At 37.1% G+C, this 16,953-nt stretch overlaps 1 protein-coding gene across 1 annotated transcript; it reads left to right on the plus strand.

Moving 5' to 3' along the window:
* The first annotated feature begins 14,295 nt into the window (after window positions 1-14,295).
* LOC143558734 (2-oxoglutarate-dependent dioxygenase DAO-like) lies at window positions 14,296-16,285 on the plus strand. The gene is made up of 3 exons (XM_077047513.1): window positions 14,296-14,650; window positions 15,574-15,892; window positions 15,971-16,285. The coding sequence occupies exons 1-3, from the start codon at window positions 14,307-14,309 to the stop codon at window positions 16,223-16,225; spliced, it is 918 nt and encodes a 305-aa protein (XP_076903628.1). The 5' UTR covers window positions 14,296-14,306; the 3' UTR covers window positions 16,226-16,285.
* Window positions 16,286-16,953: the final 668 nt, after the last annotated feature.

A 16,953-nucleotide genomic window follows, 5' to 3' on the forward strand; every position in this document is an offset into this window, starting at 1 on the left:
CTTAATAGCATTGTCTTCAACAACATTCTTGAGTTCTTCCTCAACCTTCTTAATATCAATATTTTTGTACTTGTCATTTTGTTTCAAAATGCAATATTTACTGAGAGGATCATCCAATTTCACTTCTTCTTCAACTATTGAGCCATCTCCATTTGGTATACCCATTATACGAGAAAAATCCTCTACTTTGATAGGGACGTCTTGGATCTCACTCCCCTTATGTACAGTTTGTGTCATTTGATCACAATTAAAATGCCTAACGTCTTGGATCTCACTCCCCTTATGTACAGTAGGATTAAACTTTCCTCCTAGAAGTCTAGAAGAGAGGCAAAAGGGTTTTTTTATAACCTTTTTTTATGGTCATTTAGTGTGCTCAAAACTTTACGAAACTTGTCTAACCTACACCTTATACGGGTTTTATTATTCTTTTTCTTCTCCGGATTTTTGGAATTCTTTTCCTTTTCTTTTATGTATTTATCAAGGCATTCTTCTTTATTTGAACATGGGTGCTCCACCCTAAATAACGAATAAACGAGTGTTTTTCAGGTCAGTGTATCTATTCACAAGTAAGGTAAGAACTAATACATCACATGAAGTTAATGTTAGAAGAGTTATGTCTAACATATAGTTGAAAACCTGTCAGCCCCTTTACCCTAGATCACTACAAAATTGTTGTTACAGAAAATAATGAAAAATGAAACTTATATGAAGCAAATGGAATATTAGAATAACATGAAGAACTCACAAATCGTACACACAATGAATAAAGGTATAATTGTGCAAAAACTAACAGACATTGGTCCAAGTCGCACATAAGAATAGAGAGAAAAGGGGGATTAGGTCTGATTACATACTGAAAAAGGTTCCACTGATTAGTTCTTCTTTATTCTCCACTGATTGCGTCTGAAGCCATGCTTCTTCTCTGATTGAGAAAATTGAAAAAGAGGTGGAATTGAGAAAATTGAAAAAGGGGATACCACTTTTTGGTTAATTGTGTCAAAAAAGGCGCGGGATTGAGAAAACTGAAAAAAGCCAGCATCTGTTGTAAACATCAGGGTTTAATTGTGTAAATACGAGAAACTATAAAATCAAAAAAAGACTTGGTTCCCACTTTTTGGTTCTTAAATGAAACCAACAGCTGTTGTAAACATCAGGGGTTAATTGTGTAAATACGAGAAACTATAAAATCAAAAAAACAACATAAAGGAAGCCTATCCAGGACTCGAACCCGGGTACCCGCTATACACTAACAACACACTAACCGCGTCCCGGCTGTTGACTATCTATGGCTCGTAACGATAGTCTAGGGATCGTAGTCGTCAGTAACTTTAGATAATCGAGTATAGAGTTTTAAGAGTTTGCTTTAGAAAAGTGTTCACACAACGAAAATCCCATCTCACACCAATGTACCTATAAATTCATGATTACGTTCCGGACCGTACTCGTCAATTTATCGTACATTGGGGTGTTATGTCCTATCCATTATACATTTATATGATAGTGATGATATCAAAAACAGAAGTACTGAACGTCAATGAGGTAACGCCGAAAACAGAGGAAGGAGAGAACTTGTTATCGATGTATTCATTATCTAACTAATTCCGGTAATCACTGCCACTCGTTGGTGTCACATAGGGTGCTGCCGTGTGATGACTACTCATATGCCTCCTCACCTTTCACTGGTGCTAGACCGGCCTCTTCTAAATTAGGGTGGCGTCAAAAGACATATCAGGATGCGAAGCAAGGCGTAAAATAACAAGTTAAAAGATAACTTATCAGCTAAGGATGGTGACATGGTTATCGTGGGCATACCAGTGACATAGTGTGTGTGTGTGTGTGTGAATGCTATGTATGTATGTATGTATGTATGTATGTATGTATGTATGCAGTGCAATGCATGAAAACAATGTACTGATGGGTTGACAAGTTTGAAAAAAATATAGTTGAGCTTTAAGAAGGTCATAGACCGGTTTCTCAAAAACAAACCGAGTTTACTATAACCAATGGCTTTGATATCAATCTGTCACACCCTCAAATTTTACTAACAGAGTTTTACCGTGAGACGTGTGACATACCTGGATATAGCTCATTTGTTATACCAAACATCCAATTCAAAATATTCAAAACATTATTTAAGTCTCATTCAAACATGAGAAAAAAAACAAATAGTTTAAAGTTTTGCGGAGGCGTAAAGTTAATGGTTTAAAATAATAAACCGCATCCTCAAACATGCACAATCCATCAAATGTAAACAATGTGAAATAAAAGTTCATGCGACAACTGTGACTCCTAACATATGCAATGCAACCCGCTCCTTAGCACATCTAGCAACCTGGGCAAGTATAAATACTCAAGGGTCAACACAAGGTTGGTGAGTTCATAAGTTGTAGTAAAAAGTAATAGATAGTATACTTAGCATAAGTAGTGTATGTATAAGTAGATTTAGCACTTTTCAAATATACCAGGGTAGCTAACCCATTTACAAGCTACTAGACGATTGAACTGAAGCTGACTATATGTATGTCTTCTTACCAGGTCCATCACCAACACTAACGTATAAAAGTTAGGTAAATATAACACCCGTTTTACGACATCACAACTTGTTGGAATACCATATGCCCGAGACACATAATTAGGTTAATGTGGCTAGTTGTGTTTGATCCAAGTCGGGTCATACCCAATAACGAGTTAGACACACACCAATTATGTATTTGTTAAGATAAGATCTATGAGACAAATACAGAACACGATACATTCAGAAAATCGGGTTTCTGAATACTTACTTGAAAGTGTTAAATAAATTAATTGGTTAATTTATTTATTCAAATAATTATTATTAGAATGATTATTTAACTATGTGTTCTTTTATAAAATGGTTTATAAAAGATGGGGTGTTTATATATTTTATAAAGTATAAAATAAATAAAAAAAAATAAATAAATAAATAAATATATTTGGGGCCGGTTTTGGGTGGGCCCCACACCCCATGATTTTGGTCAATATCTTGTCATGGATTTGGTATGGGTTACTTGACCAAAAACACCTAACACCATGTCTTGATTTGATGGAATGATGATATAAAGATCAAGATCATAAAATACTTTCAAGATACAAAAAACCACACAACTCTTTCTTTTCTTTCTTCTTGTTTTCGGCCAAGACAAAAGGAAGAGGCTCGGGTCTCGGTTTTTGGTGTTCAAGCTCCCTAACATAGCTCGGTGTGTGTTGGAGGCTCGGGGTACATTCCGTTTGAGGATTTTCCTTTGAAAGTCTAGCATCAACATCATCATCTTCTTCAACCATCAACTACATCTCTTAAGGTTTAAGAATGTAAGTTTTACAAGCTTTGATAGTTTAGTTTTTCCGTATTACTTGATCCTTGCCTCGGGTCTCTAACATATAGATTATTGGTAATCTTATGACATGAATAAACTAGGTTGTTCATGAACACATATCATATAAACTTGTAACATATATATATATATATATATATATATATATATATATATATATACATATGGATAGATATGTTTAGTTTGTAAATATCACGCTTCCGCCTTAATTGTGACTAGTTAAATGGTTAACTTAGTATAAATTATCCATAGAAACTCAACAAATGGCATCAAGAGCCGGGATACGGGAAACTAAGCTTCGGGTTTTCGGTTTTATATTTTTCCCCTTGAAAGATTTTATACAAAAATAAACATGCATGATTTTTTGTATTTAATCTTGTTATTTTTTTTGGCTTTGTTCAAAAAAAAAATAAATAAAAAAAAATATATATATAAAACCGAGTTCATGGGCCGAAGCCCAATTCGGATGTGATTGGGCCGAAGCCCACTTCATTAGGTTAATGGGTTAACCGAGAAGAAAAATAAAGGAGGGAAGAAAGTTAAATGGGCCGAAGCCCATTTTGGTCAAATGGGCCGAAGCCCATTAGACTTTTCATTGGGCCGAAGCCCATGTGTTTTGCACATGTGGGCCGAAGCCCATAATCAAGTTATTGGGTCAAGCCCAAATGGGTTGGGCTAGGCCCGATAAGGTCAAGGGGTTTTGGAACGGGTTCCTAAGACATAACGGGTTATGTTTGTTAAAACTAGACCGAGCCGTAGACCAAATGGATGTTTGTTGTGATTGTTATTAATTATTCAAAGTTTCGGTTTGTAATAATTAAATAGGGGCAATTTTGTAATTATTTATTCATATGGGTATGTAATAAATAGTTTATTTGTAATATCTTTATTTTATAGAAAAAAAAATGTATTAGGACATTTGTTATGTAAATTTAAAGAAGATTGCAAAATTGGAAGTTTGGGCCTTATTGGGCCGGGTATGGTGATAATGGGTCTCACAAGCCCATTAAAGGGATTCAAGCCCAAATGGACCTATGCCCACCTAATGAGCCCAAATGGAAGCTTATGGAAGCTTAGGCCCAAGTTCAAGCCCAATGGATCACAACGGGGTTGAAGAAGATGCTCGAAGCATTTGGATGCGGGATCGAGTGGGAGCTACAACATCCATGTGTCATGTGTCCCTTAGGATTGGACCTAAGACACACACTTGTTTCGGCTAACAAGTGTGGTCTAACTTAGTGGCTCGTGTCTAGTATAATTGTGTATGCTTGTTAATTGATTGTTTGAATATGTGGTTGCAAGATATTAGGATATCAACTTCGTCACATAGAATTAATTAACAAAGCATAAAACGGGTTCTAATAATTATCGGTAATTACGTGACACATAGTTTAATAAAATGGATTTATTAACTAGTCGTCTCACGCCCATAATAAAATGGTTTTATTATAAATTAGAATTTTGAAAATGGTTTCAAAATAATCATGTTACTAAATGCATGTTAGAACATGATTTAAAGTTTTATAACTAGAATTATTAAAACTAAAAATCCCTTTTAAAATTAAGGATAACAAGTTAAACACCATCCTTTTGTATTAACGCTTAACATATTAGTAAGCTCTTAGTGGGAAAAAGGTCATCTAACCGCGTAGAGTAAATTAATATGTTGAGGTAATATTGACATATAAATGGGAAAAAGGTCACCTAACCGTTTGTATGTTAATATTACAAGTTGATACAAGTAGGACGACTTAAATTAGAACCATGTGAAGAGGGTCACCCAAGCATGGGGTCTAATAGGTGTTGATGGGATAAACATGCCGATACGAAATATGATTTCGAACCGGTCCCATAAACTCTAGAAGTTGCAAAAGGGTTTGCAATTGTTATGAATAACTACCTTGATAAACCGACAATGGGAAAAAGGTCACCTAACCGGAGTCGTGTTTATTGTTGGATTCTAGATTTTAATTATTAATTATATTTGGTATATATAAAAGGGTATTAATAATTAAAATATGTAAAACACTAAAATGAACTTAATTAAAATTCTGCAGATGGCCGCACACGTCGACGACAACATAATCCCTAACGTCCAAAACGTATCTCTCCGATCTATTCTCGCTAAAGACCGTCTTAACCACAATAACTTTTCGGATTGGTTCCGAAATTTAAGGATTGTTCTAAAACAAGAAAAATTATATCATGTTTTGGAAACACCTATCCCCAATGAACCGGAAGAGGGAAGTGAGGTCGAATATATGAATTGGGTCCAACACACGGAAGATTCCATTCAAGTGTCATGCCTCATGTTGGCGACTATGGTTCCCGAAATCCAAAAGGATTTCGAAAACCATAATGCGTACGACATGATTACTCAACTTAAGGAAATGTTCCTTAAGCAATCGAGGGTTGAAAGGTTCGAAACGGTTCGAGCCTTGCATGCATGTAGAATGGATGATAATCAACCAGTTTCAACTTATGTACTTAAGATGAAAAGTTACATTGATCGCCTCGCCAAGCTCAATTGTCCCATCTCAAAAGAGTTAGCAACGGATTTGATCCTTAACTCTTTGTCGAAAAGGTTCGACACTTTCGTGTTAAATTATAACATGAACGGGTGGGACAAAAACATTGGAGAACTTCACTCAATGCTTAAAACAGCCGAGGCGAGCATGGGTAAAAGGGTTTTACCCGTGTTTGCGATCAATGAAGGTAGATCCAAGAATCGATCTCAACCCAATCCTAAGGCTAAGGTAGCAAAAAGAAAGGGTCCTCCTATGCATCTTAAAGGTAAGGGCAAATCACCGGTTATGGCAAAGAAACAAAAGGTTGTGGAACCGAGGGGTCATAAGGATGATCCTTGTTTTGGTTGTGGTGAGACCGGACATTGGAAACGCAATTGCCCGGTCTACCTAAAGGAGCTAAGAGACAAGAGGAATGCGGGGCATGCCTCGGGTAATGTCTTTATGATTAATATTGAGCTAAATCTTATTTCTTCTAACACATGGGTATTGGATACCGGATGTGGAACTCATATTTGCAATTGGTTGCAGGGGTTCAAAAGGAATGAAGACTTAAAGAAGGGCGAAGTGAGTCTTTTCATGGGCAACGGTGCAAGGGTGCACGTGGTCGCTAGAGGAGACTTCACTTTATCGCTTCCAAGTGGTTTGGAAGTTGTTTTGAGAAATGTTTTGTATGCTCCTAGTTTGACTAGGAACATTATTTCTGTGCACCTTCTTAGACAATGTAACTTTGACTTTAAATTTGTAAAATCAGAAATGCATGTATCATCTAATGGTATCTTTTATTTTAAAGCTGTACCAAACAACGGTATTTATGAATTGGTTCATGACAATACCTTAAATAGCTCATTATATCAAACTTCCACTAAAAGACTCAAAAAGGATTTGAGTGATTCCTACATTTGGCATTGTCGTCTTGGACACATAAACAAGAATCGTGTAAATACTCTCCAAAAGAATGGTCTTTTGAAAACAAATGAGTTAGGTTCGTTTGATGAGTGTGAATCTTGTATTCAAGGCAAGATGACCAAAGAACCTTTTAAAGGTACAAATGAAAGGGCTAAGGACTTGTTAGGTATCATACATACGGATGTATGCGGACCTCTCAAGCCCACTAGTAGGAATAGTGAAAGGTACTTCATTACCTTTACTGACGATTTTAGTCGATATGGGTATGTGTATCTAATGAAACACAAACATGAAGCCTTTGAAATGTTCAAGGAATTTCAAAATGAAGTACAAAATCAGCTCGACCGAACAATCAAGGTACTCCGCTCCGATAGAGGAGGCGAATACCTAAGTGATGCTTTTCAAAGTCATCTTAGAGATTGTGGAATTATTTCACAGCTCACTCCTCCTGGTACTCCTCAACATAACGGAGTATCCGAGAGGAGGAATCGAACACTGTTGGACATGGTTCGATCAATGATGGCACGAAGCTCACTACCACCATCATTTTGGGGATATGCGCTACTTACAGCGGCTCGCATTTTGAATATGGCCCCGACCAAAAAGGTGGATCGAATACCCTATGAAGTGTGGCATGGAAAGGTTCCATCCTTTTCATATTTAAGGGTATGGGGATGCATAGTTTATGTTAAACGTGACACCCCAAATAAGCTTGAGGCTCGATCCATCAGGTGTATCTTCATAGGATACCCAAAGGATGATATAGGATATATATACTATGATCCTAGTGAACAAAAGGTGTTTGTTTCACGCAAAGGATACTTCTTAGAAACTAAGTTCCTTATGGAAGGACCTAGTGAAAAGAGAGTGGAACTTGAAGAGGTTCAAGAATCACTGGATGATACACAGTTGGTCGATACTAGTTTTCAACACGAGGATGTTGAAAGTGATCAAATGGTTGATCATACACACGTTGCTCGCAGATCTAGTAGGATTAGTCAACCTCCCGAGAGATATGGATTTCTCGTGGATGATTGCTACTTGGTCGATTCGGATGAACCGATCTCCTACAAAGATGCTATGTCACAACCTGATTGTGACAAGTGGCTTGAAGCCATGAGCGCCGAGATGCAATCCATGCACGATAACCAAGTTTGGGAATTGGTTGATCGTCCACTTAACTCCAAACTGGTTGGATGTAAGTGGGTCTTCAAGAAGAAGACCGATATGCATGGAAATTTAGATACTTACAAAGCACGACTTGTAGCAAAAGGTTTCACGCAAACTCAAGGTATTGATTATGATGAAACCTTCTCGCCGGTCGCGATGCTTAAGTCGATCAGGATATTATTTGCCATTGCAGCTCATTTTGATTATGAGATATGGCAGATGGATCTCAAGACCGCTTTTCTTAATGGATATCTTGAGGAAGATGTCCATATGGTTCAGCCTGAAGGTTTTGTCGATCCATCTAATCCTGACAAAGTATGTAAGTTAAGGAAATCAATCTACGGGTTGAAACAAGCATCACGGATGTGGAATCATCGTTTCAATGAAGAAATCAAAGCGTTTGGTTTTGTCCAAAACGGTGATGAGGCGTGTGTGTATAAATGGGCTAGTGGGAGTGTAGTCATGTTCCTTATTTTATATGTCGATGATATACTTTTATTTGGAAATGATATACCAAGTATGGAAAGCGTTAAAGCGTGGTTAAGTAGTCGTTTCTCAATTAAGGATCTTGGAGAAGCGACATATATCTTGGGAATAAAGGTCTATAGGGATAGACAAAGGAAATTGATCGGACTCAATCAAAGTGCATACATTGATAAAATCCTGAAAAGGTTCAGGATGGAAAACTCTAAGAAAGGTTTGGTACCTATTCCTAGAGGAACCGTGTTAAGCTCATCCCAAAGTCCTAGCTCTAAGGAAGAGCAGGATAGGATGAAGCATGTTCCTTATGCTTCGGCAATATGATCTATTATGTATGCAATGATGTGCACTAGACCGGACGTCTCGTATGCTTTAAGCATAACGAGTAGATACCAGCACAACCCAGGTGACAGTCATTGGATGGCTGTCAAGAATATATTAAAATACCTTAGAAGGACTAAGGATATGTTTTTAATATATGGGTCTGGTGAGGAAGAACTCGTCGTAAAGGGTTACGTGGATGCGAGTTTCCAAACTGACCGAGATGATTCTCGGTCACAGTCGGGATATGTCTTCATTTTGAATGGAGGCGCTGTTTCTTGGAAGAGTTCGAAGCAGGATGTTGTCGCGTTATCCACTACAGAATCTGAGTACATCGCCGCTTCAATGGCAGCCCAAGAGGCTGCATGGATGAAAAAGTTCATCATGGATCTAGGGATTATCTCTACCATTCAGGAGCCCCTAGAGATATTCTGTGACAATGAAGGTGCTATTGCACAGATCAAGGAGCCTCGTGCTCATCAGAAAACGAGGCACATTGAGCGCAGATTCAACTACATAAGGGATGAAGTTGAAAAGAGAAAGATATGTATTCATAAAGTTCATACCGATCAAAATATTGCGGACCCACTCACGAAGCTCCTCGATAGGCCAAAGCATGAGGGTCATGTTTGTGCATTAGGACTTCGGTATTCTAGTGAGTGGATTTAATCTGTATTTAGTGTTTGTATAAGAACGAATGTAATGGGTATCTCATGAAAATTAATTATGTTTTAATTATTCAATGAGTTATGTTCTATATTTGCATGTTTAATCCATGAATGACTTATGTTGTTCTAAACGTCCGTAGTCGATCATACTTGTGGGAACAAGTATGAAGGTAAGACTATTATGAACCCGGATTGGTTGATATTCATGTGATGAATATAGGGCATAGGTTTGCCACCAAGGTTCATAGATATTTGTGGGATACAAATATTGGACATGATCCGCTCTCAAGGATCACTGCATGGAGTTAGTGCAACTGATCATAAGTAATCCTTGAGTAAAGGCGAGTATCATTGTGTCCTTTGACCTGAGATGCATATCGGATCTGGTTTTTCATCAAGTCTGATATCTTGACTCTCTTCTTTGTTATTTCAGTAACACGATGACGTGTAAGAAAGAGCTCAGATATCATATGAGATGTCAACGAGGATGTATGCAGTCAAGATGGAATTTGTTCCTCTTATGTGTTGAGAGTTTAGATGTCTAAGGCCTGTTAAGTTAAATCATTGAGAGAATGATCACTCTGTGTCTCTTCGATTTGACAGGACATCTAGTAACAAAGGGATATAATGATAAGACTTACCTATATCATATCAAGTATGGACTTGAAGGGGATGATGTTATTGAATGGCACTTAGTCAAACACACTAGGGGAGGTGACCTGTTGTTAGGCGGTATTCACCATTAGCATTAACTTCTTATGAGTCACGTGCAAGTGGGAGATTGTTGGAATACCATATGCCCGAGACACATAATTAGGTTAATGTGGCTAGTTGTGTTTGATCCAAGTCGGGTCATACCCAATAACGAGTTAGACACACACCAATTATGTATTTGTTAAGATAAGATCTATGAGACAAATACAGAACACGATACATTCAGAAAATCGGGTTTCTGAATACTTACTTGAAAGTGTTAAATAAATTAATTGGTTAATTTATTTATTCAAATAATTATTATTAGAATGATTATTTAACTATGTGTTCTTTTATAAAATGGTTTATAAAAGATGGGGTGTTTATATATTTTATAAAGTATAAAATAAATAATAAAAAAAATAATAATAAATAAATAAATATATTTGGGGCCGGTTTTGGGTGGGCCCCACACCCCATGATTTTGGTCAATATCTTGTCATGGATTTGGTATGGGTTACTTGACCAAAAACACCTAACACCATGTCTTGATTTGATGGAATGATGATATAAAGATCAAGATCATAAAATACTTTCAAGATACAAAAAACCACACAACTCTTTCTTTTCTTTCTTCTTGTTTTCGGCCAAGACAAAAGGAAGAGGCTCGGGTCTCGGTTTTTGGTGTTCAAGCTCCCTAACATAGCTCGGTGTGTGTTGGAGGCTCGGGGTACATTCCGTTTGAGGATTTTCCTTTGAAAGTCTAGCATCAACATCATCATCTTCTTCAACCATCAACTACATCTCTTAAGGTTTAAGAATGTAAGTTTTACAAGCTTTGATAGTTTAGTTTTTCCGTATTACTTGATCCTTGCCTCGGGTTTCTAACATATAGATTATTGGTAATCTTATGACATGAATAAACTAGGTTGTTCATGAACACATATCATATAAACTTGTAACATATATATATATATACATATGGATAGATATGTTTAGTTTGTAAATATCACGCTTCCGCCTTAATTGTGACTAGTTAAATGGTTAACTTAGTATAAATTATCCATAGAAACTCAACACAACTGTGCTAGCGCGACTAGCCAGAGTGGGGTTTGTCAAACCCAGTAGTACTACTCCATATAATCCCGCGATCCCATCCTATCGGTTGAAGGTAACGTAAGGACTTTAAGTGATATAAAGGCATCTAGTATAAACTTGTGACATATAAGAAACTACATAAATCCAAAACATGTCATTGCATATTCTTCCAAAAAAACCAGTATGTAAGTATATCCATGTTTTCTCCCCGAAAACAAGTATGGACAAATGTTTTGTGTTTAAAATCCAAAAAACATGTATACGAAAATAATTTAGTGTTTTCAATCCAGAAAACAAGGAAAATAGTTTTGTGTTTTCTCTCCGGAAAACATATAAGAAAAAACATGAACTCACCTGGTTTCGCGTGTAATAGACTTTTCTTAAACCAAAAGGACGCACTTGACTCGCTAAACGTTACCTAGTACAAGTGTTTAAGTTATGAGAATGTGTTCAACAACACATGACTCTAAAACCCAAGTGTGGACTCACACACAAACACAAACTTGACACGAAAACTAGTTGGTGATAATAAGTAATGTCAACTGTACCAAAAAGTTATAACATGTATCCGCACATCATATCACGGCAAGGAAACCAACTATTCATCATACAACTCAACTTATGATCATTCAGTTCACGAGACAGATTATGACATGTACAAACCGATTTTATTCACTAAGCAAAACTTAAGAATAAATTATACAAAATTTACCACAGTAGCATATAAGAATTAGGTTTCTCAAACAAATTTTTATTATATTTTCTCTTGCATAAAAAACTCACAATAATTCAATCATTACAGATGGGTACCAACAGTTTAGCAGATTGTGCAATAAAAAATAGTTTCATGGTTCTCTCAACTCATTTATCCAAATTGTACAAGGCCAATTGTGTTATCTTCTAGACTCATAATACTAAGTTCCAGAAGTGAAACCAACTCATTTGTATTTATTAATCTCAAGTAATGATGTCGGTAAGACATACCAGAATTTGAATCACTACATCAGCTTTGACACATGTTTTTGTAAAATCAAAATAATTATTCAAAACTTGTCCAAAAATTAAAAAATTTACCTTCCTGGAAACTAGACTCAAAATACTATATCCTAGAATCAACAATCGATCAATAATCATCGTTTAACATCAAGTTACAAACCAATCAATAAACGAGAACGAATCTGTCAGCAAACTGTTATTATCAAAACTCAAACCCTAACATGTTTATCTCATCCCTTTGGTTTTAATTCATCAATTACCATTATAATCATCAAACATTACATCATCAATTACCATTATAATCATCAACATTACAGAGATTGAACATCTAGGGTTTCACAATAATTCATCAAAAACATAAAATCAATGCATAAAACTTACCAACTAGCATTAGGAATGATGAGAATCAATCAAAGACACCACCAATTGTATGAATTAAGATCGAATTGAAGGATTTGGGTTTGTGGTGCACTTGGGATCATGAAAGAGGGAGGGAGGCTGGACAACGAAGGGTTTAGGAGATTTAGGTTTGGGTTGGTTTTGTTTTAATATTACTAAAATCCTAATTTACAAATATGGTCCCCGTTAAAACAAGTTTGGCTTTAAACGAACTTCTTTTTTTACAAAGAACTGTATTATGACAAACCATTATGACTAAAATACTAACCCAAGTTAGTAAAAATAAAGTCTCGTTGATATCTTTGTTAAAACTATCTTATAAAAGCCGAAAACGTACAAATCACGCGCAATCGATCGCATTTTCATGAAACAAGCTATAAACCAAACACATAATCATTTAGCACGTAATTTCACACATATAATATTATAAACATATGCTTGAGACATTATTTTTATATAATAACTAATAGCAAGTTAAGCAAGCATAATGTACTAAATCGTGTAACACATAAAATCATCTAGCACGTACAATTATATCCGAATTATTTAAGCATATCTGATTCGACATTAATCACCAACGCGTACTGACTGACTCATGTGTGTGACTCTTTATTGACTCATGTAAATGTTATGCATGAGGTGTAAGATAACAGAGTTTGGGTTAACGGTGTTGACGTGAAAGTGCAGGGTGTCACATTTATACTGTTGTTTGGGCATGCGACACAACTTTTAAGCGATTTCATTTTCATGATGTGGAAATATTAAATCCATCCCACCATCATGAATATCAAAAGTTTCTGTTAAATAAGTTAACACTCAATGTGCCATCCTGGCCTTCCAGGTCCCGATGGGCTATCCCAACTAATTTCCCCTGGTTTAGCAGCCTTTCACAAGGCAAAATCAGCAGGAATTCTCTTTCTTGAATCAATAGCAATACATTCACCAACTCTATTGTCTTCAAGCTTTCTTCCTGATAATCGCCCATAATTGGAAAAATTATCAACAGAAAATAGACATCATGTAACACCCTTGGCAAACACAACATCGTCCCACTCTAAGGCAAATCCCACATCGGCCGTGGACAAGAGAGATCCTTGGATTCATAACTAAATGTTCTGCCTCTTCAATCACCAACGCATTTTGGGCTTACTTGGCTATGGAGCACATGAAAACTCCACGGTTAAGCGTGCTTTGGTGGAAGTAGTACTAGGATAGGTACCTTCTGGGAAGTCTCCATATGGGCAACAAAAAACAAATCCGTGAGCTCTTCGTGGGCAAAGCGGACAATGGTGCGAGGGGCCGGATGTTACATGTGGTATAACATCCGGCCCCTCGTACCACCAATAAATGAGATCGAGTCCAAGCTTCACTTATCGATGTTGAGCCCGCTTGCAAGCCTAAACGAGCATGTCACTTATAATTTTTTTTAATAATAATAATAATAATGGTAAACGAGTCGAGTCTCAGTCAAGCTCAATCCTGAAAAACCATAGACGGGCCAAGCTCGAATCATAAAATTAAAAATACAAACAAGTCAAACTTTATGTAAGTTAAATGAGCCGAGCTCGGCCCGACCCAAACCCCTTACCCGATCAACAACTACGTCTATCCAAAGACTTCAACTCCCATATTTTTACCCCCTTTTACAATTCACTCAATTCTCAACGCAAGTTTTACTTTACCAAACACAAAACATGGCCGCCGAATGTACTACCATCCCGGTGATCGATTATCTCAATTTCCCGAACGAATCATCGAAACTGATCGCAGCAAGTGAAGACTGGGGCTGTTTCCGGCTGCTCAACTTCCACCACGTCCTTCCGGCGGCTCTCATGTCCGATATGAAGGCCGTCGTCCGGTCTCTCTTCGACCTGCCGGAGGAGATCAAACGCCGGAACCTCCACGTCATCACCGGTACCGGCTATGTGGCCCCCACGCCCACTAGTCCTCTGTTTGAAGCCCTAGGGTTGTACGATATGGCATTGCCTGCTGACGTGGAAAGATTCTGTTCTCAGTTGGATGTCTCGCCTCATCAAAGGTAATTATTTTAGATGCTGGAGTTCGAGTTTGAGTTTGAGTTCGAGACCGGCTTAAATAAAACTTTACCCGACTCGTTGAGATTGAGTTTGAAAACAAGTTATCGACTCAACTGACTTTTTTGAAAAGCTAGGATTTGGGGATTTTAGAAAACTGTATTTTTAACCATTTCAAAAAACTAAAACATATGAATTTTGTGATTGCCAAACATTTTTTAACTTGTTGGCTTAAATTATTTTAGTTTTCTTGTATGTGTACAAGAATATAACAACAAATGTAGTATTTGTTTCGCATATCTATACCTAATAAATGAGAAACTGGTTGTGTTACGTGTCACAATTTTCCGAGCCCAGATTTCTTTTTACCGCTTCACGTAATATCAATGATAATAAATATCAAATATAGTAACTTATATCAGTATAAGCGATTTCAATTTATCTTATCTCAATATATTGTTTTACAATTCCTAAATCTTTATTAGTAACTATTTAATTTTTTCTTTATTCAACCCGTGTAATATATGGGTTTCTAACGTAGTGAGTTTATTTAATAACAAAGGTGAAGGTGTTTTATAAGTAACCTACTTAATTTGAGTAAGCCAAACAAGCTTACTTCTGCGTAAGTTCGACTGGAAATTTAAACGAGTCAGTTGAGCTCGGCTTGTTTATTGTCGTAGCAACATCGATCTGACTATGTTTATTATGTTTCGAGTCGCAGGCTATTTAAACAATCTTTTTTCATGTATATAGATTTGTGCATTATGTTGTTATTTGCGAATAAGCTGAGAACTTGAAGGATTTAGACCGGTTAAAGTAAAAACATGGTCGTGACTTACCCGACTAGAAATTCGCATATCTCATAACCATATACTTTAATAATAATTTTTTTTATCTGTTTTCTTGTTTCCTTCTCTTTATATAACAGAGACACGATTATGAGATACACTAAAGCAGTACACGACCTTTTTTTGAGTATTGGAAATAAACTGCTTGAAGGTTTAGGGGTGAAAAGTGAAAATGCAAGATTTGAGAGTTGGCCATGCCGATTCAGAATAAACAAATACCATTTCACCTCTGAACATATTGGAACCCCTGGTGTCCATTTACATACAGACTCTGGCTTCCTCACTATCCTCCAAGATGATGGCGTCGGTGGTCTTGAAGTCATGAACAAGTCTGGCGAGTTCATCCCTGCTGATCCATGGCCAGACACCGTTCTTGTTAACCTCGGCGACATGGCAAAGGTTTGTCTTCAAACAACCTATTTCAAATTTTGTTTACTTGATCAATGTTGAGAATGTTGTGTTTGATTGTATTTAAAGGTGTGGAGCAATGGGAGATTCAGCAATGCGAAACACAGGGTGCAATGCAAAGAAGCTAAGACACGAGTGTCAATTACATCGTTCCTTATGGGGCCAAGAGAGACGGTGGAACCGCCACCAGAACTGGTGGACGATGACCATCCACGGCGGTATGTCACTACGACATATGAAGATCTTAGGAAGATGAAGTTCTTGACAAAGATGCATACAGGCGAAGCTCTTGCTCTCTTCCACACACAATCATATGACAGGTGATAGAAAGTTGGTGCATTAAACAAAATGTCAAGATAAATAGTTATGGATTCGGGATTGATTTATGGAGATTCAGCAATGCGAAACACAGGGTGCAATGCAAAGAAGCTAAGACACGAATGTCAATTACATCGTTCCTTATGGGGCCAAGAGAGACGGTGGAACCGCCACCAGAACTGGTGGACGATGAGTATGTCACTACGACATATGAAGATCTTAGGAAGATGAAGTTCTTGACAAAGATGCATACAGGCGAAGCTCTTGCTCTCTTCCACACACAATCATATGACAGGTGATAGAAAGTTGGTGCATTAAACAAAATGTCAAGATAAATAGTTATGGATTCGGGATTGATTTATGGAGATTCAGCAATGCGAAACACAGGGTGCAATGCAAAGAAGCTAAGACACGAGTGTCAATTACATCGTTCCTTATGGGGCCAAGAGAGACGGTGGAACCGCCACCAGAACTGGTGGACGATGAGTATGTCACTACGACATATGAAGATCTTAGGAAGATGAAGTTCTTGACAAAGATGCATACAGGCGAAGCTCTTGCTCTCTTCCACACACAATCATATGACAGGTGATAGAAAGTTGGTGCATTAAACAAAATGTCAAGATAAATAGTTTTGGATTCGGGATTGATTTATGGAGATTCAGCAATGCGAAACACAGGGTGCAATGCAAAGAAGCTAAGACACGAGTGTCAATTACATCGTTCCTTATGGG

This window comes from Bidens hawaiensis, unplaced genomic scaffold (assembly GCF_021521415.1).
Source record: "Bidens hawaiensis isolate Kalapana, Puna unplaced genomic scaffold, B.hawaiensis_p1.1 tig00019639_1, whole genome shotgun sequence".
Classification (NCBI taxonomy): Eukaryota; Viridiplantae; Streptophyta; class Magnoliopsida; order Asterales; family Asteraceae; genus Bidens; species Bidens hawaiensis.